The following is a 25,311-nucleotide window of genomic DNA, read 5'->3' on the forward strand; positions in this document are numbered from 1 at the left end:
CCTATTCGACCCACCGACGGGCACTGTGAGACACTCATTGCCTTCAGCCTCAACCCTTGACCTCTCAACGGTGGCCTATTGTAGGCACCTGGAGGTGACTCAGTGTAAACTGTACATTATGCTGTATACCAGATTAACATGCTGCAAGGAAAAAATATTCAAGAAGCCACATTCTGGAAATAGGTAGCACTCTTAGGGATTTCAAGATTAAGTAAAACATGTAAAATATGAAAAGGACCGAAATCGCTGACACAGATTACTTTTACGTTGTTTTTACATTCATTGTTCAGAAATGTAGCAATGGGCCCCATAGGGACCTGTGTCAGTGTCCGTTTAAAATTACTACCAGGTGAGACACTGAGAGACCCGGCCACTGAATGCCTTGATAAAAAAAGTCTGGTTTTTTCACATAAAATTCACCTCACCACACTGCTTCTTCGTCTGTTCCATTCGTTCTCTGTTCTACCTGCAGGAAACGGTGCACGCACAAACTTGTGATGGAGCACAATCTGTGCAAAAACCCATTTTCTGCGCCGAGTACGTGGCCGGGCAAGAACACCCCTTGCAAACGATTTTCACTCATCACCTTACTCAAAATGAAGTTGTAACAGTCAGGCACATGCTATTCAATAACAGGCTCAATTATATATTTTCTATACACAATGCAAAATGTTATTGCTGGAAAATTTGTGTGATAAAACAAAACGCTTTGAAAATGCCCGAGTACTGTTCCTCTGCCTGCCCACATTTGATGGCGTTTCTTATGCGTTTACCAGTGTGTTTACAATGGGCGTGGGAGGCGGGGTGTAGGGCGTGGAGGAGAGAAGAGGAACCCGCCTAGCAAAATCCATATCTAAGTTACAAGACCCGGGCACTTAATGGAAAACGTTGATACTCATGTAAGAAAGCAATGTGGCTCCTGCAAATATTTGCCTCCTACCACACAGCAAACTCGTTCTATTTTGGGCGTCTAAACCCACCACAGGGGGATGGATGAGCAGCTCACTAAACTTTAGTCGTTTACGTAAGTAAAGTAAATGTTTTTCTTCGAATTGTCATTGTTTTCCCTGTTGACTTTACTGATGCACATGGTGTCACGTCAGAGATTGGGAAATCAGGTGTCACACCGACATCAGCATACTTTGTTACTGGCAGCGAATTGTTTTGCAACTATCCTGCAGCTAATGTATAGCGTCCTTTCGCTGGACCCTAACACAGCCCCTCTTTCATTGTGGGGCATGCTGTTATTAAACGTACCCTTGTTATTTGTGAAACAAAAAAGTAAGCCTTTAAAAGGGCCCTTCGATAAGGCAGAAGCTTTGTTTTGATCTGGCAGTCATCGCCTACTGGTATGAACTACTCGTGCGTTGCTTCATCCTCTGGCCTTGTTGAACCAGGCTCCTTAGGTTCACAACAACCATCTGGAGGACGAGTATGGAAACTGTAGGAAGAGGTTCCCATGTGCCTTCTGCCCACCCAGAGCGCCTCGGCCCTGAGTTTCCCAAACATTGGCTGGTGAACAGCATGGCACCTGAGTAGCCCAGCAGCTGTGGCTATGAACCACAGAATCCCTCTGGTTCCACCACAACAACTGGTGTAAAGCATGAGAGGATTTCTACTGAGAAACAACACTAACCAAAAAACACTAAATTAACTACGAACCTTGAGTAGTGTGCTGCTCTCCACAAAGTGCTTAACTGCCTGGAAAGGAGTAGTAGGCACCACATAAATACATTTACAATAAAATACAAGAGTAAGAGTAAAGCAAAGATAATGGGCCTGATAACGACCTTGACGGATGGGATACTTCGTCACAAACATGACATCCTATGGAACTTGTAAAAGGCGGGCAGGATATCCGTCACATTTGTGATGGACTATTCCTATCCGCCAAGGTCGCAATCAGGTCCATTGTGTTTCAAGTCTTCCAAAAATGAAGTTCAGGGAGTGGTTTTTCAGAGTCAGAGGGTGTACAAAAGTTAAGACTTGTAAAAAAAAAACAAAAAAAACAAAAAAAAAAACTATATATATATATATATCACTTTTGCTTGTACTGTAAACAAATTGACTATAGCTGGTTATCAGACAGAACTGGGCGGCATCTAGCGAATGGAAAAATCCTTTTAAATTCAGAAGCTGGAGAGACTTAAAATCATCTAAGGCAGACTATGTCCTCATAAGTGCTGGAAAGACAAGGATAGAACTTAAAAGCACCTTTATTGATTCCAATGCGTAGAAACAGAAGGCACACCGAGGAGGGAGCCAAAGCCCTAATTAGACAGTTATTTAAAGTTGCATGTGCACTGTTTCATCAACAATTCATAAAACAACAGAATAGGTAAGTTTTGTTTTGGGAACTGTTTATAATCTGTTGAAGCAGAAGGATAAAGAGGTCCAGGAAGGGGCTTAACAAAAACTGCAGTTGGTTTCTCTAATGACCCTAGACTGTCTGAAGTAGTGGGAGGCTTCTAGAGGAGCAGGTCTACCTATCAAGGAATGAGAGAGCCCACTGCACTTCTGGACAGCCCTCAATAGTGTGAATCATCCATGTGTAAGCTTGGCCAGTGCCTTTGAAGTGCAAGTGTAACAGGCAACAGCTCTGCACCCCCCAATCCGGCTAGAGATGGCCCATCCAGCCAACACCCAGACCCTTTGTTCTAATGCGGTCTAGGAGGAATACACAGAGGCCAGCAGCCAACTACACCTAGTCATATGACCTAAGAAACAGACACCAGGCAGTTAGGAAAGGAAAATGCCAACTTTCTATAATTTAAAATCCATCTTTACCATTAAAGTATGTTTTAAATTCAATTCCTATGAGACCAATAATGACTCTTTTACATTCTGCCAATCAATAGTTTTCACTTTAACCCATTGTTATCCTATGGGAGAGGTCGGCTTTGCAATAGTGAAAAACAAATGAGAGTTGTTCACTAGCAGGACATGTAAATCTGAAAAGCAAAAGTTCAACTTTTTAAATACAATGCACCCTGCCCTGTGGGCAGGTTTCGGGCCTACCCTAGGGGCGACAAATGTCTTAAAAAGGAAGGTTTAGGCCTGGAAAAATATTCACCAATCAAAAGCCAGGGTAGACTAATCAATACCTTAAAGGTCTTTCCTACTTAGGCAATAGACAGTAGATGAAGGACATCTTATGTAGTGGCACATCCCAGGTCTATTCCCTGCTAAACTCAGTTGGATCCTTCTGTCTAGTCTCCTGTGCCACTGTACTGACCCATGGGGCACCCTTATCCTCACTTGTGCACCCCATCTGTGAAGCACCCAACTTTAACTTGCTCACAGATGCATCATATCATAGTAAGCAGGCAGTGTCACCATGGCCAGCAGAGTGATGGGGAACATTCTGCTCCTTGGATCAGACTTCTGTCTCTAACCAAAGGAAAATTCTGCCTATAAGGACTGCGATCAACAGAGGCCACAGATAGCTGTCAGTGTCAAGTGCCACCCACTTCTAGGTTGAAACGCCAAATGGGAGCCTTTGCCAGGCCTCACTTCCAGCTCCTCCATCTGGGTCCCCGTACCTTCCGCTTGGGAGAGGTACTGCTAGAAAACAGCTTTCAGGATTTCCTGGGCAGCCTTCTCCCAGGGTCTCTTGACACTGGCCCCAACTACTATCCTAGGGATTCAGAAGTACATTAAATGTGTTAATTGGGTGTTAGTCAATTTCACCAGGTCTTAAAGAGAGAGCACAAGAACTTCAGCACTGGTTAGCAATGATAAAGTGCACACACTCTTAAACGACAACAAAAACTGATCCAGAAAACAGAAGGTTAAGGCAAAAAGTTTAGGGATGATCCTGCATAGCGGTTCAAGACCAACAGGAGATCCAACCTGATCCGAATATAGGATAATAAAACCCATCCTAGTAGTCACACAGAGACAATGAAACAACTCCTTCCACAGACAGCTTTTCTCTTACACTGGTTAGATGTGACATTGGATAGCTGTTTCTCACAAGATGAATGCTTAATAAGTTCAATTAATCTACAAGCCTCTTCTTTGGAGGACATCAAGCTTCTGGTTGGCTGCCTCCGAATCACTGAGAACTGGCAAGGAAAACGAACTTCATACCTCCAATCTAAACTCCTCTCTTGCTGCCTGCACCTTGCCATCTGGCAGTGACAGATAGAACTTTCAGTGACAGTATCTCTGCTCACCTGGTTCCATTTGCCAAATGCCTCATTTTGTTCTCAGCTCCAGTGAAACCATATCAAGCACCTTCCTTGGCCTGCAAGCTTCAGCTATTCCCTTGAGAAAATTAAATAGTTTTATTTTAGCACCGAATTTAGGGCAAGTGTGCAGGTTTTGGGTCCATCCAGAATTGATACAAGGAACTTAGTAATACCATGTATACCAACACCATGAATGGCTCAATATACAACAATTGTTGTAAGCTGGTTCTAGATGCCCATAAAATGAAACCTATTACACTCACATGTGCAATTACTCCACTGGCTGACCAAGAGATGACCATTACTTGAAGTAGGCCATCTGGCTGATGTGCGTTTATGAAGCATGTGTCAGCTTTAGGACTGGTAAGATATCTAAGGTAGGTAATGCACTAGCTGAAAAGATCAATATGCAACCCGCAGTCAGTTTTATTAATGATAATATAATTCATAAAGCTAAGATGCATACTGCAAAGCATGCAGCCCAACGCCCTAGGTCTAAACTTTATTTTACTTTATGTCTTGTTTAGTCGGGGGTGAGAGAGAGCAAGAGAGAGAAAGACAGAGAGAGAGAGATATCTCTTTTGCCCAACTAAGAGACAACTTCCAATATAAGTTAAGACAGCCATTACTTTATCGTCCTTCAAGTAAGTAGATTAAAGAGAAGACTCTATTCTTGCAGTCCTGGTCTTTTTTGCAGATTTAAATATTGCCTGCTGTCCCCAAGGACAATTAAAAGCTTGGCGAAAGGGATGAAAACCTAGCAAAAAGAATTCTCAGTAAAAAAAAAAAAAAAAGAAAACAGGTAATAAAAAAAAAAAGGATTGATATACAAACAGCTCTATGAAACTCATCGCTTCTCAAACAGAAGCGGACAAATCTTTAACTACACTTCCTTGTTTTCGATTGTTTTTGATTATCCAACAAACAAAGGAAATCCCCTGAAGTGAGCACGTAATTTCGACCACAATAAAAAGAATAAAAAAAAATAAAAAAAAAAAATCACATGCTCAGAATGCACCAAATAATCTAGAACAGTGGTTCCCAACCTTTTGTCTTGTGTGGACCCCCACTTTACCATTACTGGAACCCAGGGACCCCCAGTGAATCATTACTGGAATCGGGGAGCCCCCACTGAGTTATTACTGAAAACTGGGGACCTAATCTGTTAATAATATTTAATTTTCTAAGCAGTCGCAGACCCTCCGAGGACGCTTCACGGACTCCCAGGCGTTCCTGGACCACAGGTTGGGAACCATTGATATAGAATTCTCTGTATGCCTCATACATTGTTTCCTTGCCATTCTAGACCTAGAAGACTATCTCTCTCTGTTCCTCTGGGTATTGCCTTAAAAATACTGCCCTAGAACGGACAAAGCTTGCAGCAGAGTGAAGGAAAACACAGGAGGGAAGGGTAGAAGAGGAGTCAGGAAGAGTATGGTGTGGGGCAAAGAGCGAGGTCACCTCCGACAATGAAGCGAGGTAAAGCACCTACAAAGGTTCATGAGGAGGGGTACACACTTCTGCACAAGGTCGTTTCTTTTAGTTGTGAGACTTTTTACCTACGAGGCCACAGTTTGAGGATACAACTTTAAAGTGAAACCCAAGTACTCTGAGGGTAGGAAATGTAAATGCCCCAACTATAAACTGAAAACCAGAGAGGAGAGGAGGCAAAATACATTTTTTTTTTTTAAAGTGTCTCCACTATTTAGAGTACCATTTTATACAGTGTTTGTTATAGTTAAAGGGGGAGGTGCATCTTATACGTGACACTTGATCACAGACGCTAGTGTTCATCTCATTGAGCTACCTTATAGGATACTGTAACATTTTAATAGCACTTATTTATTGTTGCTTTCATCATCATTAAAATAATTGATATAGTCTACAGAAGTGGTTCTTAAACTTCTGGCTTCTGCAGACCCATGTGAATCACAAATGGAAGCAGGGGAACACTAAGCCATTTCTATTACAGGCACTTAAGCAATAATACAAAATAGTACACAAACAAGTACACATTATCCTAACTAAGTACATCTAGCCACTGCAGGTTTCGCAATGGCAGTCAATGCACACCTGTGTAAGACCCAGGTCGTATTCACAAATCACTAGGTAATCACATGAAATTAGAGCTCTCAGCAAACGTTGTGGGACAGAATTAGTACAAGGAGAGACATTAGCTTTGAACAGACAAAAGGCAGCACTTAAGCTTGACATGGACAAAGATGGCGACCATGCTGGCTCTTTGTGTCAAAAGGTGACAATCACAGTAACTGCATAAGTACTTTAAGACCAGGTTGTCATTATGGCAGAGAACATGATGTGTTCTGGGAAGTGACGATGGGAGCTTTTCTGCTCTGCTGCAAGAAGTGTGGGTGCTTGGAGTCGGCATGTGTCTGTCCAGGTAAATCAGTGAATGGAAGAATGTGCAGCCTAAAAGGGCCTGTAGGGCAGTCTATCCGTGTAAACACACGCGGATTAATGAGTTGTTAGAACACTGATCCAAGGGTGAAGATGCATATAATTATCTAGAAAACCATAACCAACTCAAAGTTCCCTTAGCCAGAAACTGATTGCTAGTTCAGGTCCAGACATTTGAATGTGAATAGTGACTAGGCATTCACATATCTTCTGTCCTGAATTAGCAATCATCTTCTCACAAAAATAACTATAAAAGGCTTAGGATTTTTTTTTTCAAACATGTTTCTAGTAGTCTTATTAATACGTATATCAAATTCATTAGGGAAGCAACAGAGAAGACTTCAAGCATCATTACTTGATGAAACAACTGTCTTTTATACAGTTATTTAGCTTAAAATGATTGACAGGAAATAATGGTTAGAGGTCATACGAGATTGAACCCCCCCTGCCCTCCCTCCCCGCCCCCAAACTGGTGCAGCGGACTCCCCCATTGGCCTGCAGGCCACAGGTTAGGGACCTGTCTTCTACAGAGATCCCATGTGCACAAGTTAAAGACAGAGCTACTCATCTGCTGGGCACACGCTCAGTTATGGCTTCAAGCCGAACACGTATTTCACAGTCATCAGGTATAAAGGAAGAGATGTCTAAGAGGGTTAATGATCAGTCCTGCAAGTGAGGTTGAAGTTCATGAGCCAGCAATGGTCCTGCCACCACCAGATTTAGTCTGCCAACACGAAAATAAATTAGCAGAAGTCAGAACACAAACGAGAACAAAAAAGTACCCAAGGAAATAAAAGTGCGAGCATGGTGAAGGAACAGCAGAGCAACACGGCGAGTGGTGGGGGGGAAAGGGGGAGTAACAGCAGAGCAACAATGAGAAGAGGATGGGTGAGGAACAGACAGCAGAGCAACACGGGGGGAGGGTGGGTGAAGAACAGGAGAGCAACATTGGAGGAGGGTGTGTGGGGAACAGGAGGGCAACACGCAGTGGGCAGGAGTGAAAGAAAGGACAAGCACAAAAAGAAGGAAGGCTGGAAGAAACAGGCGATAGAGCATAACGCAGTGCAGGTAGGGCTAACTACAAGGGAGACTGCTTGAACAGGCTCAGACTCTCATGGCATGCTTCACACAAAAGTGAAAAGTAGTGCTTGGAAAAGCAAGCAACAGAAGCAGATCTCCCAACGAATCAAACTGATAGTAAAGATGCAATGCTCCATGGGAGGAAAAACACAAGACTGACAAGAAGGACACCAATAAGAAGCTGGAAAATGAACGTGACAAAGAAAACCAACCAATGAGTTGAACCCAAGCTCTTTATGTGCTCACAGTAAGCCTCAATATGCCTCGCAACAGACATCATGTGCGATTTTTAGTAGCCTCGACTTGAAAAGGATTTTACAATATATATTTTTTTTCCCCCACAAAAAAGGCGTGTGCTTTGATTGTGAAATACCTGACATTTTGAGAAGATGTTTTTTTGGATTTTGCTCTACTTTTTGGGATCTGTGACTGGTTAGGAAACTTAGACGCTCATTTTGACCCTGGCGGTCTTCTCACCGCCAGGGTTAATGTGGCAGTATCACCGCCAACAGGCTGGTGGTGTATACCGCCACATTACGAGCCAACCTGCCACATCTCTACTCATGCTGCCATGGCGGTATTAACCGCCGGGCCAGAGATGTGCATCTCCGACCCAGCAGTCCACACATGACCGCCAGTGGTATTATGAGCCGGCCTACCGCCATGGTTTCCGCTGCGGTACCAGTGACAGGGAATTCCTTCCCTGTCACCGATAGAAGGCTCCCCCATCCAGCAGTTGTCTAACCCCCCCACGAGTCACAGCGCCCTCCAACTCCCCAACCTCCACCCCCCGTAATCATGCGCACACACCACGCATACACCCATTCACCACCACTTCCATACCCGCATTCACTCACACATACTCACGCGCATTCACACTGACATGCACTCACTGTAACATTCAAATATGTATTTACTCACATGCATACAACCACACACACACACAACACTCACTGACGCACACATACACACACACAACACCCCCACCCCTCTCCCCTGTCAGACGCCAGACTTATCTTGTCCAGCGCGGAGGTCATCTGGCAGGGAACAGGAAAGGAACACCTTGTCCAACCCTCCTCCTGAAGCAAGTGCCCCTCTTCCAATGCTCCTCCTGTTACAAGGATCCCCGCTACCAACTCTCATCCAGCAATAAGTGCCCCACTTTCAGTTCTGCTCCAGCAGCAGGTGCTGTCCTGCCAACTCTTCTTCACCCATAAGTCCCTCTCCTTTTGCAGCAGATGCCATCCTTCCAACTCTCCTCCTTCTCCTGTAGCAGGTGCCCCCCGCAAACTCTTCTCCATCAGCAAGTGACCCTGGACACATCCTGCAGCAGGCTAGCAGTGCCCAGCTTTACATCTGCAGTAGCTACACATCCATCTCATCCTTCAATTCTCCTCCTACTTAGGGTGCCATATTTCCACCTATCACTCTGCAGCAAGCGCCACCCTTCCAACTCTCCTCCTGTAGCAGGTACCTTTGTCTACTCCTATCCTGGAGCAGATGCCTTCTCCTATGGCAGGTACACCCTTGTAATCTCCTCCTGCAGCAGGTGGCCCTTTTGCTGCTGGTACCCCTCCAACTATCCTTTTATGGGAAGTTTCCCTTCCTGCAGCTAGTACTCTTCCTGCAGTAGACCAGCAGTGTCCGGCACTCCTACTGCAGTAGGTACCCTCTTCCCACTCCGCTCTAACTATTCTCCTGAAGAAGATGCTAAGCATACAACTCTGCTCCAGCAGCAAGTGCTACCCTTCCAATTCTCCTACTGCAGGCCAAAGTGTCCAAACTCTCCTCTTGCAGCCTGTCGCCCCAAAAGGTCCTCCTGCAGTATGTGCCACCCATAAATCTCTCCTTATAGCAGATGCCCCTTGTCCATGCAGCTGGCGTTTTTCCTCCTCTCTTGCAGAGACAGGCCATCATCTTTCGAAGGCCCCTTCCTGCAAATGGTCCTATGTCCTATTTCAATAGAGCCCAATTCTTCCAGCTGCAGGTGTTTCTACTTCCTGCATGAAGTTACCCCCACCACCCTCTGCTCCTGATGCCCTCTAACATGGCCACCCCATTTTCTCCAATAAGTTACGCATCCGTTCCGGCAGCTTTTGTCTACTTCAAAAGAACATTTAGTTTAATTATCGGTCAGAGATCATTAAGACAGCACTAGAATGCATTTAAAAGTGCGTTCTTTCTATATTTTCTGTCTGTAGTGTGTACTTATAAGGGGGAAACGGATTTTGTCAATCATACTAATTTGACCGGCCGGTACATTTATATATACTGTTCACGCAGGTAAAAAAAAAAAAAAGTACATCCAGGCGGCAACCATAGGCTCCTCTATCCAAGTTAACTCACGTTCCTGGTACACACCTCTACCTCGTGCCCTAGCCCCACGCAAGTGTCCTTCTCACTCACCCAGACTGGAGCAGTCGATGCTTCGGTCCTGAGCCTCTCCCGCCCCCTTGTACACGCTGAAGACCCAGGAGCCCTGGAGGTCCTGGAAGCTGCAGTTAGCCGGGGTGTCGGCCAGTGCGAGCCCCGGCGCGGAGAGGAGCGGCAGCAGCAGCGGGAGGAGGCAGCGCAGCGCCATGACGGAGCAGTGCCTTAAGCTCAGAGAGCCTAATCTGACCGTGTCGGAAAAGGAAGCGAGGCAGTGACTTAGGCGCAGCGACGGGCTCGGAGTTTTGGACGAGATAAAGTTTTTTCAGTTCCTGAAAGTCACGTGTCCCCGTTCGGCAAGGTCAGGCGGTGGGTCACATGCTAAGAATGAGTGTTCTCAGACACGCATGCGCTGTTGTCCCTTCTGTAATGCTGATATGTGCAGCGTCAGTGACGGCAAGCTGGTGCCTCTTACCAACTTGTCGCCACAAGGTGAGGTGACAGCTGACAACCTGACTCATGTTTCCGTAGGAAGTCCCATTGCCCTGGCAAGATTATTTGAGCGTGGGCAAAGTATTCTGTGGTCTCTAAAGTGCACTTGACCTCCATGATGAGGTCATCTGAATTCAACATTACTATGCCAGCCCTTGCAACAGTCTTGCTTATTCTTTTTTCAGTTTTATATAGCTCAAACCTGACCCGAAGGTATAGTGCTTTACATGAGCACCAGTATAAGAACACATTCATTTTGTGCAGGCGCCAGGACATTAAGGACCTCATTACAACCCTGGTGGTCGGTGATAAAGGGCAGTAATACTGCCAACAAGCCGGCAGTAAAATTTTTTTTAATTATGACCACAGCGGAAACCGCTCGCACAGACAGCCACTTTAACACACGACTGCCACAGCGGTACCAAAAAGCACTGCGGCGGTAACCACCAACAGCCAGGCGGAAGACAATGTACCGCCCACAGTATTACAACTGGCCTATCCGAAACCTTTTCCGGAGCGGTACCAACGACATCAAGGAAGAACCACAACGCCATGGAGCCCGAACTGCAGGTCTTCCCCATGCTGGTCTACCTCCTCCTACACCAGGAATACCAACGACGGCGGCGATGACCACGGTGAGTATTGCCGCCTAGCACACAGGGGAGGGGAGAGGAAAAAGAGAGTGACACACACACGCAACACCCCCACCCCAACACCATACACACAACCAGATGCAACAACATTACATATCCACCCCGTACCCCTCAGGAATAATGCAAGGACAAAAGGAATAGATTAAAGTGAGTGTAATAAAATAAAATACTAGAAATACGTCCTCAAAAATCAAAAGAGTATTTACATATATATAAATGTAGGGACACTGCCCAGTCCGTAATGTCTGTGGGCCACAGGGCCATATCACATAGGCCAAGGTCCCACTTGACTCCAGCCTCAACACGGAGAGAACACTGCTGGGGCATCAGGTCGAAAATACACAGGCACCTCAGGGGGAAGGGAAATGGAGGGGCACCTCAGCCAGAAGATGGTACAACGAAACTGGTCTTGGAGGGGGCTATATGCCCTCTGTGATGTCCTGGGGAGTGCAAAGCCACAGTCTCTCAAGTGGGTGGTTTGCCCACTGCTTGGTCCTGGGGAGTGCAAGGCCACAGTCTCTCTAGTGGGTGGTTTGCCCACTGCTTGATCCTGGGGAGTACAAGGCCACAGTCTCTCAAGTGGGTTGTTTGCCCACTGCTTGGTCCTGGGGAGTGCAAGGCCACATTCTCTAGTAGATGCCTTCTTCCACTGGTTCTGGAGGGGGCCTTGTGCCCTGTGTGCTTCATCCTGGCAAGGAGGGGGTGAGTGGATGCCTTTTTCCACTGGTTATGGAGGGGGCTTTGTGCCCTGTGATGCACCACTTGGGGTGTGCAAGGTCACAGTCTCTCACCTGGGTGTCATACCCACAAGATTTGCAGTGGGCAGGATGCATAACACTCCATGGAAGCAGGACTACATTCCATCCGTCGTCAGCGGCGGCTGCACAGTGGTGGCAGTGCCGGTACTGGTGTTGGTGCTGCCAGTGGTGGGGGGAGGCTCCAGCCCTTCCCCTGCAGCCTCGGACGGCTGCCCACTGGGGCTGCTGCCAGTGGTGCAGGTGGCGGTGCTGCCAGTGGTGGGGGGAGGCTCCAGCCCTTCCCCTGCAGCCTTGGACGGCTGAAGCGCCATGGTTGGTAGGGGGGCTCAGATCTTGTCACAGCACCAGGCCTCCTGTCTCTCCTGCCTGCAGGGGCAGGCCCTTTGCCCTTGGCAGCTGGTGGTGCCTCCTTGCCCTTCCCCTTGGCAGCTGGTGCAGGCACACTGCCAGTGCTGATGGGTGTCTCCTTGGAGCCTCTCAGACCTGCAGTAGCTGCCGAAACTACAGTGGCCATAGACTGGGTGGCTGAAGTGCTGGCCTGGGTTCTGCCCACCCTGGCCCGAAGTGAAGGACCGGGGGAGGGTAGGGAAGAGGTCAAGGATGGAGGGGAAAAGCTTCTTATGGACGCTGGGGCGGGAAGAGGGTGAAGGTTTGGGAGTGGAGGAAGAGGAAGTAGTTGTAGGAGGTGTCTGTCTGCTGTGTTTGGGTGCAGGTGCATGGGCTGGATGCTGTTTTGAGGTGGATGGCTGTTGGGTGTCTGAGTGCTTGCGTTTGGGTACTTTGGGAGGAGGGGGCACAGACACAGTGGGAGAGGACACAGGGGACGTGTGCATGGATGTGGGGGTGGTGACTGCCAGTGAGGGGCGTGTACTGATAGGCGTGATGGTGGTAGTGGATGAGGATGTAGTGCATGCAGGTGTGAGTGTAGATGCTACTAGGAGGGAGGTGGATGACGAGGAGGAGGGGGACACAGTGGAGGCAATGGAAGTTGGTATGTCTGCTTCTGGATGGTGTTTGTGTGTGTGCCTGTGGGATGATGTGTGGTGCTTGTGTTCACCTGAACCACTCCTGTGTGTTGTCCTGGGTGCATGCTGGTCTGAATGTGTGCTTGGGATAGGTTGGGGATCAGGGGAATGGGACTGGGTAGAGGAAGTTGAAGGGGGGAGGCTTGAGACAGGGACAATGGCTGTCATCAGGGAGGAGGCCAGAAACTGGAATGATCTCTGTTGGGCAGCCACACCAGAGTGAATGCCCTTCAGGAATGCATTTGTATGTTGCAAATGCCCTGCCAGCCCCTGGATGGCATTCATAATGGTTGACATGCCCAACAGAGATGGATCGCAGGAGGTCAATATCCGCCTCACTCAGGGCAGCAGGGGTTGAGGAGAATGGAACTGGGAAGTGGAAGTTGGAGGGGTGATGGTAGAAACAGGGACAATGGTTGCCATCAGAGATGAGGCCAAAGCCTGAATCGATCTCTGTTGGGCCGCCAATCCAGTGTTAATGCCCTCCAGGAACGCATTAGATTGTTGCATCTGGGATGCCACCCCTGAATGGCATTTACAATGGTTTACTGCCCTACAGAGATGGATATCAGGAGGACAATAGCCTCCTCACCAGGGCAGCAGGGCTCACTGGGACAGGGTCTGAGGTGCCTGGAGCGAAGGAGATGCCCACCCTTCTGGTTGAGCGGGCACGGGAAATTCGCTGAGGGGCTGCTGAGAGGGCGGTGCTGGTGCGGGGTTGGCGGCTGTACCTGTAGTTGGGGTGGGCACAGAGGTGTCCACCACCACTAGGGAGCTTCCATCGGAGGAGGTATCACTTTCAGAACTGCCCATTCCAGTCTCTGCCGTGGTGCTCCCCTCGCCTTCCGCCCACTGGTGCCCCCACCGTTGGATTCAGCCTCATGGGCCCTGTGGGATGCAGCTCCCTCCGTCGACGGTGCCTCTGCTCCTCCGCCAGATGATGCTAATGCAAAGAAGGACAGGGTGACAAAACAAAAAGGGGTGGGGGAGAGACCGAGGATATACTTGGTCAATGCCAGCAACAACACCACTGTTGGCGTGCCCAACACACAGGGGACAGCCCTACGCACTAGGCGATGCACTACCAGACACAATGCTAGTCACCAGGCCTTCGATAGCAATACCTAATACCAGTTGCAGCATACCTGAGACCCACACATCCCAGCCCAGTAGTGGATGCCCACTAGCATGTTTGGGGGTGGAGTGCATCAGCCCCTGCCCAACATGGAACCTACCCTGCAATGTCCGGCCTGGCCTAGGGGCACCCACAGTCGCACATCCCCGATCCAGAGACTACCCCTCCATGCGCAAGTAGTATATTGTGAACTGTACTCACCCACTTGTGGCTGCTGTGATGGCCTCAAGCGCCCACCCAGCTCCGGATAGGCCACCACCAGTATGCAGAACATCAGGGGGGGTCAGGGTTCGACGGGCACCCCTTCATCGTTGGGAGGCCATCCCCAGCTGGGCCTCTGCCATCTTCCTTGCCCAGCGTCTCAGGTCCTCCCACCGTTTGCGATAGTGGGTGCTCCGCCTGCAGTAGACACCCAGGGTCCACATGTCCTTGGTGATGGCACGCCATATACCCTTTTTCTGATGGGCGCTGACCTGCAGAAAAATAAAAATAGAAAATGGTATCAGTCATACCATCCGGCATGTTAACTCATGGCCCACCATATCCCTCCCATCCTCTTACACACGTACATTGCCCCACATACATACAGCACGCTGCCCAGGACCTCCCAACCACCCCCCCTTACACGAAGCTTTCACACATAGCACTCCATGCATTCATGCCCCATGCATCGTGCACACAGTGTACTCACCTTTTGGTCTGGAGGCCCATAAAGCAATCGGAATTGGGGTAGGACCCCATCCACCAGTCTCTCCACAGCGGTGAAGGTAGGGGCCCTTTCCCAAGTGACTCGAGCCATGGTCGCTTCCAGACACAGGTCACAGCAGCACTTGCAGTGTAGGTCCTCTCCTGCTGAAGGTCAGGTAGCAAGTGAGTGAACAGATAGAAAATGGCAGTCACGTCCACGGCGGTGCGTACCGTCACCTCTGGCGTACATCACCATTGGCTACTGTAACCAATAGGGCCCAATGATAACCACTGAGGAGTTGCACGTTGGTACTCGACCGCCTCCCGCAACGGCACAAAACATCAGCGGCATTACCTCATTTCCACCTGTCCCTCCACACAGGCGGGCAGGCCATGGCACCTAACTGCGTCACAGCAGACATAAGCACATTTTGGGACTAAACATCAACATACTGGTTCTGTCACAACATGCAATGCAATGTACATTGAGGAATTGTTGAAAACTGACCAGATGCTCATCGTTTTGCCCCCTAGATTACAACCACTGAGGATGATTAGGAGATGAAGATATCCCCGTGTACAGGCCCCTGGTGGACTTGTCAACAGTGGAGGACCGGCACATTATCCTCACCTACAGACTTGATTGGGCCACAATCCAAGAGCTGTGTGCCCAATTGGAGCCAGCCCAGATCTCAGCCCACTGGGATCCCCCCTCTTGTGCAAGTCCTATCTGTGCTCCATTTCTTGGCAAGTGGCTCCTTCCAAGTGACAGTGGCCTTGGCAGCAGGAGTGTCACAGCTGGCAATGTTCTCAAACGTGCTGACCAGAGTGTTGTCTGCCCTGATGAAACACATGTGCAGCTACATCGTATTCACCCAGGTGGAGGATTTGGCCACATCGAAAGCTGCCTTCTATGCAATGGGACATATTGCCAACATTGTTGGGGCAATTGATGGTACACATATTGCCTTTTTCCCCCCCCTGAAAAATGAACAGGTGTTCAGAAATTGAAAGAGCTTTCAGTCGATGAATGTTCAGATAGTGTGCCTGGAGGACCAGTACATCTCCCATGTGAATGCAAAGTATTCTGGGTCTGTGCATGATGCCTATATCCTGAGGAGTAGCAGCATACCTTATGTGATGGCTCAACTCCAGAGGCACTGGGTGTGGCTAATAGGTGAGTCCATAGTCCCCACCTAGTGTATGTTGGTATATGGGTGTGGGGTTGGCCCTAAGGGTGAGCGTCTGGCTAACAGGCATCCCTCAATATTTGCAAGTGACTCTGGTTTCCCCAACCTCTCATGGCTACTGACCCCAGTGAGGAATGCCAGGACAAGGGCAGAAGAACGCTACAATGAGGCACATGGGCGAACAAGAAGAATTATAGAGCAAACCTTTGGCATCCTGAAGGCCAGGTTTCGGTGCCTCCATCTAACAGGTGGTTCCCTGTGCTACTCACCCAAGAAGATGTGCCAGATCATCCTGGTATGTTGCATGTTGCACAACCTTGCCTTGAGACGCCAGGTGCCTTTTCTGCAGGAGGATGAGGCTGGAGATGGGCGTGTGTCAGCGGTGGAGCCTGTGGACAGTGACGAAGAGGAGGCAGAGGATGAGGATGTGGACAACAGAACATCTATCATTCAACAGTACTTCCAGTGACACACAGGTAAGACACTGTAACTTCACCTTCTTTTGCAGTTTTGTGTTGTAAACCTACACTGGTAGGCTGCTGTTCCCACTACTATGGCCACTTACTGTACCTTTTGACATGTCTATTCACAGATATCTGTGCCCTACTCTGGCTCCTGGTGTATTGATTGCAGCACATTACAGGTCATACCTATGTATACATTACTGTACAGTCTAATTGCAAAGTCTACACACTGTTAAAGAAATACATACTTAAATCATTTGACATACTACATACTTGTATTTTTTTAAAGGGTGTTTATTTAATTGCTGAAAAGTTAATGGGGATGTGCAGTGGGCTTGGGTGATGGTGGAGGAGAGTCCAGGATAGAGTCCATTTTCTTTGTATCACAGGTGCATTGTCCAAGGGGGCATAGGAAGTGGAGCAATGGCAGTTCAAGGTGGACAGGGTGGCAGAGTGGGACACAAGGGTGACAATCAGGAGAGTCTTATTTCCTGGCGGGGGTCTTGGCAATGTTCTCTGGCTTCTGCCTGGATCGCAGGGACCATTTGCGTGGTGGTTCTCCTTCTACAGGGGGAGGGTTGCTGGTGGCCTGTTGGTCCTGTGGCGGGGCCTCCTGTCCACTAGCGTCAGCGGAGGTGGAGGGCTGATCATCGGTGTGGCTAGTATCAGGGGCCCGTTGGTGTGCCACTGCCTCCCTCATGGTGTTGGCCATGTCTGCCAGCACCCCTGCAATGGTGACGAGGGTAGTGTGCATGTCTCTCAGGTCCTCCCTGATCCCCAGGTATAGTCCCTCCTGCAGCCGCTGGGTCTCCTGCAACTCGGCCAGTATCTGGCCCATCGTCTCCTGGGAATGGTGGTATGCTCCCAGGATGTTGGTGAGTGCCCCGTGGAGAGTCGGTTCTCTGGGCCTGTTCTCCCCCGTCGCACAGAAGTCCTCCCAGCTTCCCTGTTATCCTGTGCCTCTGTCCCCTGAACCGTGTGCCCACTGCCACTGACCCCAGGTCCCTGATCATCCTGTGTTTGTGGGGTGGCCTGGGGTCTCTGTAGTGGTGGACACACTGCTGATTGACGTGTCCTGGGTGGGTGCTGTGGTGGTGTTTCCTGAGGGGTGAGGCTCTGTGGTGCTATGGGACTGTGGCTGGGTAACCGACTGTCCGGAGGTCCCTGATTGGCCAGGTTGGTCATCCAGATCCAGGCGAGCAGAGCTGCTGTCATCACTGTGGGCCTCTTCTGTGGGGGCTGGTTGTTGCTGGCACCTCCTCTCCCGTGACGTTGGGTGTGGGACCTGTGGGGATGTAAATGCAGTGTTAATGTTTCTGCGTGTGACATCTTGTGCATGGGTGTGTTGCCCTGTATTGTTGTGAGTGCCCTGTCAGCTTTTCCTTGTGTGAGTAGTTATTTTGTGGGCTAGGTGGCTCTCTCTAGTGTGCATGCTGTGGTGATGGGTGTCCATGCAGGGCTTGGTGGTGCATGCAGTGCTGGGTAAGGGGATGGGTGGGTTGTGATGGTGGGGTTTATGTGAGGTGGTGGGGTGATGGGGGTGAGGGTAGGGGTGGGGTTATATTATGGCATGCAGGTAAGGCGGTGATAGTAATAGAGAATTGACTTACCAGAGTCCAGTCCTCCTGCTACTCCTGTCAGGCCCCCAGGATGCAGTATTGCCAAGACTTTCTCCTCCCATGTTGTTAGTTGTGGGGGAGGAGGTAGGGCTCCACCGCCAGTCCTCTGTACAGCTATCTGGTGTCTTACAACCACGGATGCACCTTCCCCCGTAGGTCGTTCCTCCTCTTCCTGATGTCATCCCTTGTTCTGGGGTGCTGTCCCACGGCGTTGACCCTGTCCACGATTCTCTGCCATTGCTCCATCTTCCTTGCAATGGATGTCTGCTGCACCTGTGATCCGAATAGCTGTGACTCTACCCGGATGATTTTCTCCACCATGACCCTTAGCTCCTCCACTGAGAACCTGGGGTGTCTTTGTGGTGCCATGGGTGTAATGTGTGTGGTGTGTGTGAGGGTGTGTTGGGGTGTGTGCTGTGAGGTGCGTGTATGGTGTATGGTGTTCTGTGGCTCTGGTTCTGTGGGTGCTCTTGGTGTGTCTCTCAGTTGTCAATTTCTTTGAGTCGTAAAGGGTTGTGGGTAATGTGGGTGTGTGTTTTATAGTGGTGTGGGTGTGTGGGTGTGTGGGTGTGACGGGTGTGGTGTGTGTACATGTTTCAGGTGTGTGTAGTTTGAATTGTCCAATGTGGTGTTGTTTTGTATGTGTGTGTGTATTTTGAGCACAGCAGTATGTACCACCAGTGGTTTACCATGGTGAATGTCTGCCGCGGTGATTCGTGGGTCATAATGCTGTGGGCTTAGTTCTGTTGGCGTAACAGTGTGGGTTTTGGTACTGCCATTTTATCACTGACCTTTGGGCTGGCGGACTTCTGTTGGTTATAATATGGGTAGCGGTATACCACCACGGTATGTTGGTAGCAGTCGGCATGACGGTAAGCGTGACTTACCGCCAATGTCATAATGAGGGCGTAAGTGATTTAGCCTGAGGAATTGGGCGTCGAGCCGTTACCACTCATCCTATCCTTGTTAGCAGCGTCGGAGGCCCTGGTTTGGGACCTTCACATTTGGAGGTAGGGCCAGCTTTTGCTTGGGTAGCGCTCTGCCTTTGAGTGAAACCAAAATGGCACCCTTCGTGAGCCTCCTCCCCTGCTCCCACCTAGCCTTTTTTAAGTGCCGTCTATAACGGGAGCTACTACTTAGTTAAAATAAGAACAGCTGCTGTTCTGTTATGTTTAAGCCTGGCACTGCTATACATGTGAGCATGACTTAACTGTTGCTATCTTGACTGTTGATACCATTGTTAATCACTGGTTTACGAACATACACCTCTTCCCCTGCTATGAGAACGACAGGCCGCCCACCATTGGAGTGTACCCGGCTGTGCATGACAAAATTAGGGAAGGCCTACTTTCTTCAACCTTCACTACCACTTGCCTTATCCCTGTCTTCCTCTTTTTCCTTTCTCCAGCTGTAATCTCTGTGGGACTCCTTTGTGTTCACAGGTCAGATCATGCTGATTACCTCAAAACAGTGAACGACCTGGGAACATACCCTTCTACTCACCTGAATCACCTATGCCACAGTTACACCCGAGTTCCATTCCACAGGCAGTCAGAGCCCAAGGGAGAGGAAGAGGGAAGGGGGGAGGGCAAGAAAGAGAACCTACAGGAAGAGAACGAGAGTCTGGGGCCGCTGGTGGCCTGGAATAAAAAATAAATAAATAAAAAACACAGGTAGTTAAGTACATAGTTGCCAATGTTTCAGATTGCTCTGTGTGACAGTTTCCTAAATTCAGTGCAATTATGAGTGGCATTTCAATGACCAAGGGTTACCCTGTGAGCCCTTAAATTAATGCTAATAATTATTTTATCTATTCCTGTATTTGATTTTAAATAGAAAAGGTATTAACATAGAAAATAATCGGTGACTCAAAAACTTGATTGGCCACCATCATATACGAAGCTATTCATTAATAGTGTATTAACATGTTTAAAGAGTTTATATAAATGTCAAAATGCAATAATCTGTCATACTTATAGCTGAACGTTATGAGCTTGCTTATTCTAACTGTAGGCCTCAAGTTAATGAGGTCTAGGCTGAAAATGAATGTCTGCCAAATACTGAAAAAATGCAATGTTAGTAAAATTATCTCATGCTTGCTGAATAACAAATCCTTTGTCTAAATCCTAAAGTTGAACAAAACTTGTAATACCAAAATGTATTTCTCTTGAGGAAATGTATGTAAACCTGAATGTTCTTACATCGTTGCAACTATTAACGTGAAGCGTATGGGAAAGCAACGCTCTCAGCAACTAAAAATGGGTCTATTGACGGAGGACATAAGGATCTACAAATTGAGTCTTATTGTATCAACTAAAATACGCAGATGGAAAAGAACCAATCATCAACGTGTGAAAGACTGTCTAATTATATCTCTGATATAGAATATTAATGTTATTGCACAAATGTTTCTCGCAAGGTACTTCTGATCAATGACAACGTGGGACAACTTTAACCTAACCGCACTTCTTTTGGAGTTCTGAACTACTCGTCTTGAGATTCCGCAGGTTATTGTTGCCAGCCTGTCTACCGACATTCTGGTACTTTGCTATTCCGGGTTTATTTTTTATGCTCCATGGTTCGGAGAGCTTAGAGTCCCCGATTTAAAACCACTTCCCCTCACTTCCTCTCTTGTTCTGATGCTGATGTCCCCCTGATGAAGATAACGCCACCTGCTGATCCTTCAGGACAGGTATATGCTGAAATGTTTATTATTGATTTGTCTTCTGTTTGCTAGGTACCAACTGCTGCCTTTTGATAGAACCATAGTTAGATGTTTTCCAAATTTGTCTTCCTAAAACGTTTGTGTGCAGCCCAACATGTTAATGGTAATCTGGAGTTAGGGAGGTTTCTCCTGCTTAACAACGAACTGACGTCGTTCACTTGCTGATTCAATGTATGTTATTTCCATTGCACGATTACTCTTGCTCTTGATCTGTACTATAGCCATTGAGAGTCTTGTCATTAATGCCTTAGTAAAGTTAAGATTCTTTCGATGTTTCATTCAACCAGTTCTGTTTCTATATCTTTATTATGTGGCGTTGAGACTAATTTACGTGATCTTAGAGTTGTTAATTTAGGTAAATAAATATTCTAACTGATACTAAACGGTGTGGTTATTCGTGGCCAAATGGGTCACCGTGTGTGGACTTACTGACTCTAATTAATTTATATTGTGGTTGATTGAGTGTCAATGTTATGTATAGACTAAGGGCGTGATCATCTTCAATGGAGTCCAAAGGTCCATCGGCCCACAACAACATGTCTCCTAGGTCACTCTTATCCTATACAAACCATAAGGCTTGCCATGCTGCTGCAACCCTTCCTCTCGAGCAAAATCAAGCAATGAAGACGAGGGAAACATATAAATAGACCTGCTGGTTCCAGAGGCCCCTAGTGGTTTAACTTGCTGACCGACCAACTCGCCTTTCTTAACCTCAGAGACAATCACACCAGCTGCTTTCTGGGCCTAGGCTGCAGTGGGTTAACAACAGCTATGAAATTAACTTAGTCCTTAGAGCTTGCCAGAACTGCAGCGCTCTGGGTTTCTATGAGGTATAGACTCCAAAATCAGAAAGAATACTCCTATTGGGGAACACATGTCAAGAGTTAAAAGAAAGGCAAAAGTTCTGGATACAGCTGTTAACTGTCTGCCTTTGCCTCCTCAACACCGGCGTCCCTTGCTGTGCCTATGCACGGCAGCAAACATGGGTTTGAATATAACAGAGTCCAAGCTCATCCTTGGTAATAATACACTGGCCTGGTGTGGAAATTGAGATAGTCGTGAGAGATTGTAAGGAACTCTGAAATGGGTGTGACATAACATTTGTTTGCGGTAATGTGGTCAGATATGGAAATGCGTACTCAAACGCTCAATGAGTGATACATGGTAGGTCTGTAAGTAGGCCAGGTGCTCCCCTTTAAAGCTAGGCTCCTGGGCTTAGCTCACCCATGCCAAAAGCCAGCACTGCTTGGAGGTCGAGTACAGCACTCATGCACATCAGGTGAAGTGTCAGTTGCTGGAAAGGGCTAGAACCAGATTTGTAAAGGCTCCTCTGTTCAGAGCTCTGATTTGTATACAGGGGCGAGCAAAGCCATGAAAGCTTAAGGCTGCAACACAACTTCTGGGGAGCCACCAGTCTTCTTCATTTGATGAGAGAGTCTGCATTGAATACACCAGAGTTCTGCTCCACAACCTCTATCAGCTGTTTCTCTCCCTTAGTGAGGTTTTGGTGTTACTCTCGCAGTTTTACATGCATTTTGATTTATTTTTTATGTACTCAATTTAAATTCCTATATTGTCACTTATGCCAAGGGTTCATGACATCAATTCCTGTGGCGTCATTAGTTATGCTAATTAGTTCACATTCCTAGGAAATTTCAAAACTTGAGAGCCGTGTGGCAGAAGGTTCTTGTAGCTATTAGTAGTCTCCTAAAACAAAGCACAGTCTTTGTGATGAGGCATCAGTCTCCTTGGTGAACAGCACTTCCCTTGAGATGCATCTGTTCTCCTGAGATTGAAAGCGGTCAATTAAACCAGCTTTCACAACGAGCAGCAGTCCTCGCATGTCAGTGGTCTCTGCAATGTCCGCAGTCTCCCAAAAATGGCAAAGGTCTCCCCGATTTGTGAAGAGCAGTCCTGTTAAGTTTGTTTTTTACAAAATAAATCCATTGCACTAAGGAAAGTCGAACTCAAGCTGACACAGAAATTGTAGGCATCATAATTCATTTTGTTTGTTACATTTGCTGCCAATGCTCTGTATCACATGGACACATTTATATTTTCATGTCCCAGTGAAATAATGTTTGAGTGTTTTTTTACAGGCTAGACAATGACATTCAGAAGAATATTAAAGTGGTGTTTCAGTACAACTGTACATGGCCAAGGTTAAACCTAGCTGCCTTAGCAGAATCACACAAAATGCAACAATATTTGGTCTAGTACAGGTGTGTCTATAAGAAGTTACACGTGCACATTTTGAAATGTATTTGCTTGCAACTGTTTTGCTCTGTTTACCTCTGATTGATCTGTTGTCTGGGAACTATTTACATCTGTATTGAGTGCATGAACTCCATTGTTCAGAACCCAATAAAAGTGTGCTCTTTTTGGATGTGTTATGGCCCTTTTCTTAATGACCTTAAGAGACGAGGGCCTGCCGGGTTGCTTTCCCATTATATACTCTGTATTGTGCTGACCTGAACTTTACAGTTTCCTGACTGATTCTGTACCTTAACTGAGCTTTTAACTCTGATTTTTTGATTTATTGATTTTGGCTATATTAATCGATTTCTGTATGTTTTAATCTGAAAATAAACCTTTAGGGTTTAAGCTTTCCCTGTCTGTCATTCTTGCAGGACCAAATTGGTACTATGTGTCTCAACTGAAAATTGCCATTTAGAATGCTTTAGAGACACAGGGCCAGAAAGGACCAGCAAAATCGGCTAAGGGATTAACACTCCTCCTGGTCCATCGGTCACGCAAGGGGACTAGGTGGAGCGCAACATCAAATTCTGATAGCAGAGAATGGTTTTGACTGAACCTGTAGGATTCCAATTTGAGCTGCTTAGGTAAATTGAATTAAGAAACTGGAAACTGTACCTTTGTAGTTCAGCCGGTCTTATCTCAAGATTAAAATTTACCTTTAATCGGATCTGCAGCCTAGATTCCTGACACCTGTGTGCAATGATGCAGTTGTCCCAGGATTCCTGAAGCAGTTTTTAGAGTATAAAGAGGGAAAGGCATTGCACATGCGCTAGAGTGTGAATGAAAGTAAACGAAAGTGGTGCCTGTTAGGAGTTGTAGTTTGAAAGTAGTCTGAATTTGAATCTGCATAATATCTGGCTTTGATTTGTGATGTAGCAGTGGTAAGGGGCGCAGAGTCCTAAGGCCAGAAAAAACAAAGTCAGCAAATACAGGAGGTCAGAAGGCAAAAGGTTGGGGGAAAACCACACCAAGCATGCCAGATCTATATAAATACCCGTATATACATTGAGGCAGCAATATTTACATGGTCTGCTGTCTACATTTATCTTGTGGTGCAGATTTTATGGTGCCAAATAGTTGTCATTAACTTTTATCATGCACTCACATGGTCCCAACCATGGAGGCAACACTAAGCTGATACTGGACCTCCAGTCCCTCTCATGATGATGCAAGATCCAGGGACGGAACTCCTAGATCCTGCACCATCCCAAAGGGGAAGGAGGGAAGGAACAAACTAAGAAAAAATAGATTTTCTGTACAGGATCTGGTCAGCAATGGTGCAACACTGCTTGCTCCTGAGACCTTATGAGTATGCAAAGGTGGACTTTTACGGGACCAGCATCTCTGGTTTTGTGAAGAGGCAATATACTGGGAACAACATGAAGAGGCAATTACCATCAATGTGCTATGAAGCCTCAATATAATTAGCAATGCATTGCTTCAGTAACCAACTCTTACAGATTTCTTCCAAATCACAACATGAGAGTAGAATAATCAAGTTCTTGGATAAGAATCTCTGAGACTCTCGAAGAAGAACTTGAAATACTGATTGGAGCCTCTGACACTTCTGGGTGAAGCTCAAGACATAAAATTGAGTTATTGACACTCCTAAGAGTACACTCAATACATAGGCTGGAGTTAGGGACACTCCCACGGTATGCTAGAAACAAGGTTACTCTCAGTACATAGTTTGGAGTTTCTGGCACTCCCAAGGTTGTACTCGAAACATGGGTTGGAGTTACTGGCTCTCCTAAGTTTACACTCGGTACATAGATTGGAGTTACTGACACTCCCACAGTTACACTCGGTATATAGGTTGGAGTGACTGACACAAGGTTACACTCAGTGCATAGGTTGGAGTTAGAGGCACTCCCAAGGTTACACTCGGTATATGGGTTAGAGTGACTGACACTCACAAGGTTACACTCGGTGCATAGGTTGGAGTTAGAGACACTCCCAAAGTTACACTCTGTACATAGGTTGGGGTTACTGACTTTCCCAAGGTATGCTAGTGACACGGATTGGAGGTTAGAAGGTTCATATAGATATCAATCGCTTCTAAAAGAACAGTCTTCTTGACAGTTCTGTTCAATAGAGAAACATAGAATTAAGTCTCTAGTCCATGAGCAAAAACAGTTCAAGCACAAAGGTTGGAGGAAGGGTCCAGAGTAAAAGCAAACAAGGAGCGCTGGAGATAAATTACAGAGAAGAAACTAGAGACAAGTCTAGAGTTTTGAAGAGGC

General features: G+C 47.2%; 1 protein-coding gene across 1 annotated transcript in view; it reads right to left on the bottom strand.

The window, feature by feature from the left end:
* CTSC (cathepsin C) overlaps positions 1-10,416 on the bottom strand; it is a 45,484-nt gene extending 35,068 nt beyond the window's left edge. Inside the window, exon 1 of the mRNA XM_069204002.1 lies at positions 10,098-10,416. Within this exon, the coding sequence (XP_069060103.1) occupies positions 10,098-10,272 (175 nt within the window). The 5' untranslated portion in view covers positions 10,273-10,416. The remainder of the gene's footprint in view (positions 1-10,097) is intronic.
* Positions 10,417-25,311: the final 14,895 nt, after the last annotated feature.

The sequence above is a fragment of the Pleurodeles waltl genome, chromosome 8 (genome assembly GCF_031143425.1).
Source record: "Pleurodeles waltl isolate 20211129_DDA chromosome 8, aPleWal1.hap1.20221129, whole genome shotgun sequence".
Taxonomy (NCBI): domain Eukaryota; kingdom Metazoa; phylum Chordata; class Amphibia; order Caudata; family Salamandridae; genus Pleurodeles; species Pleurodeles waltl.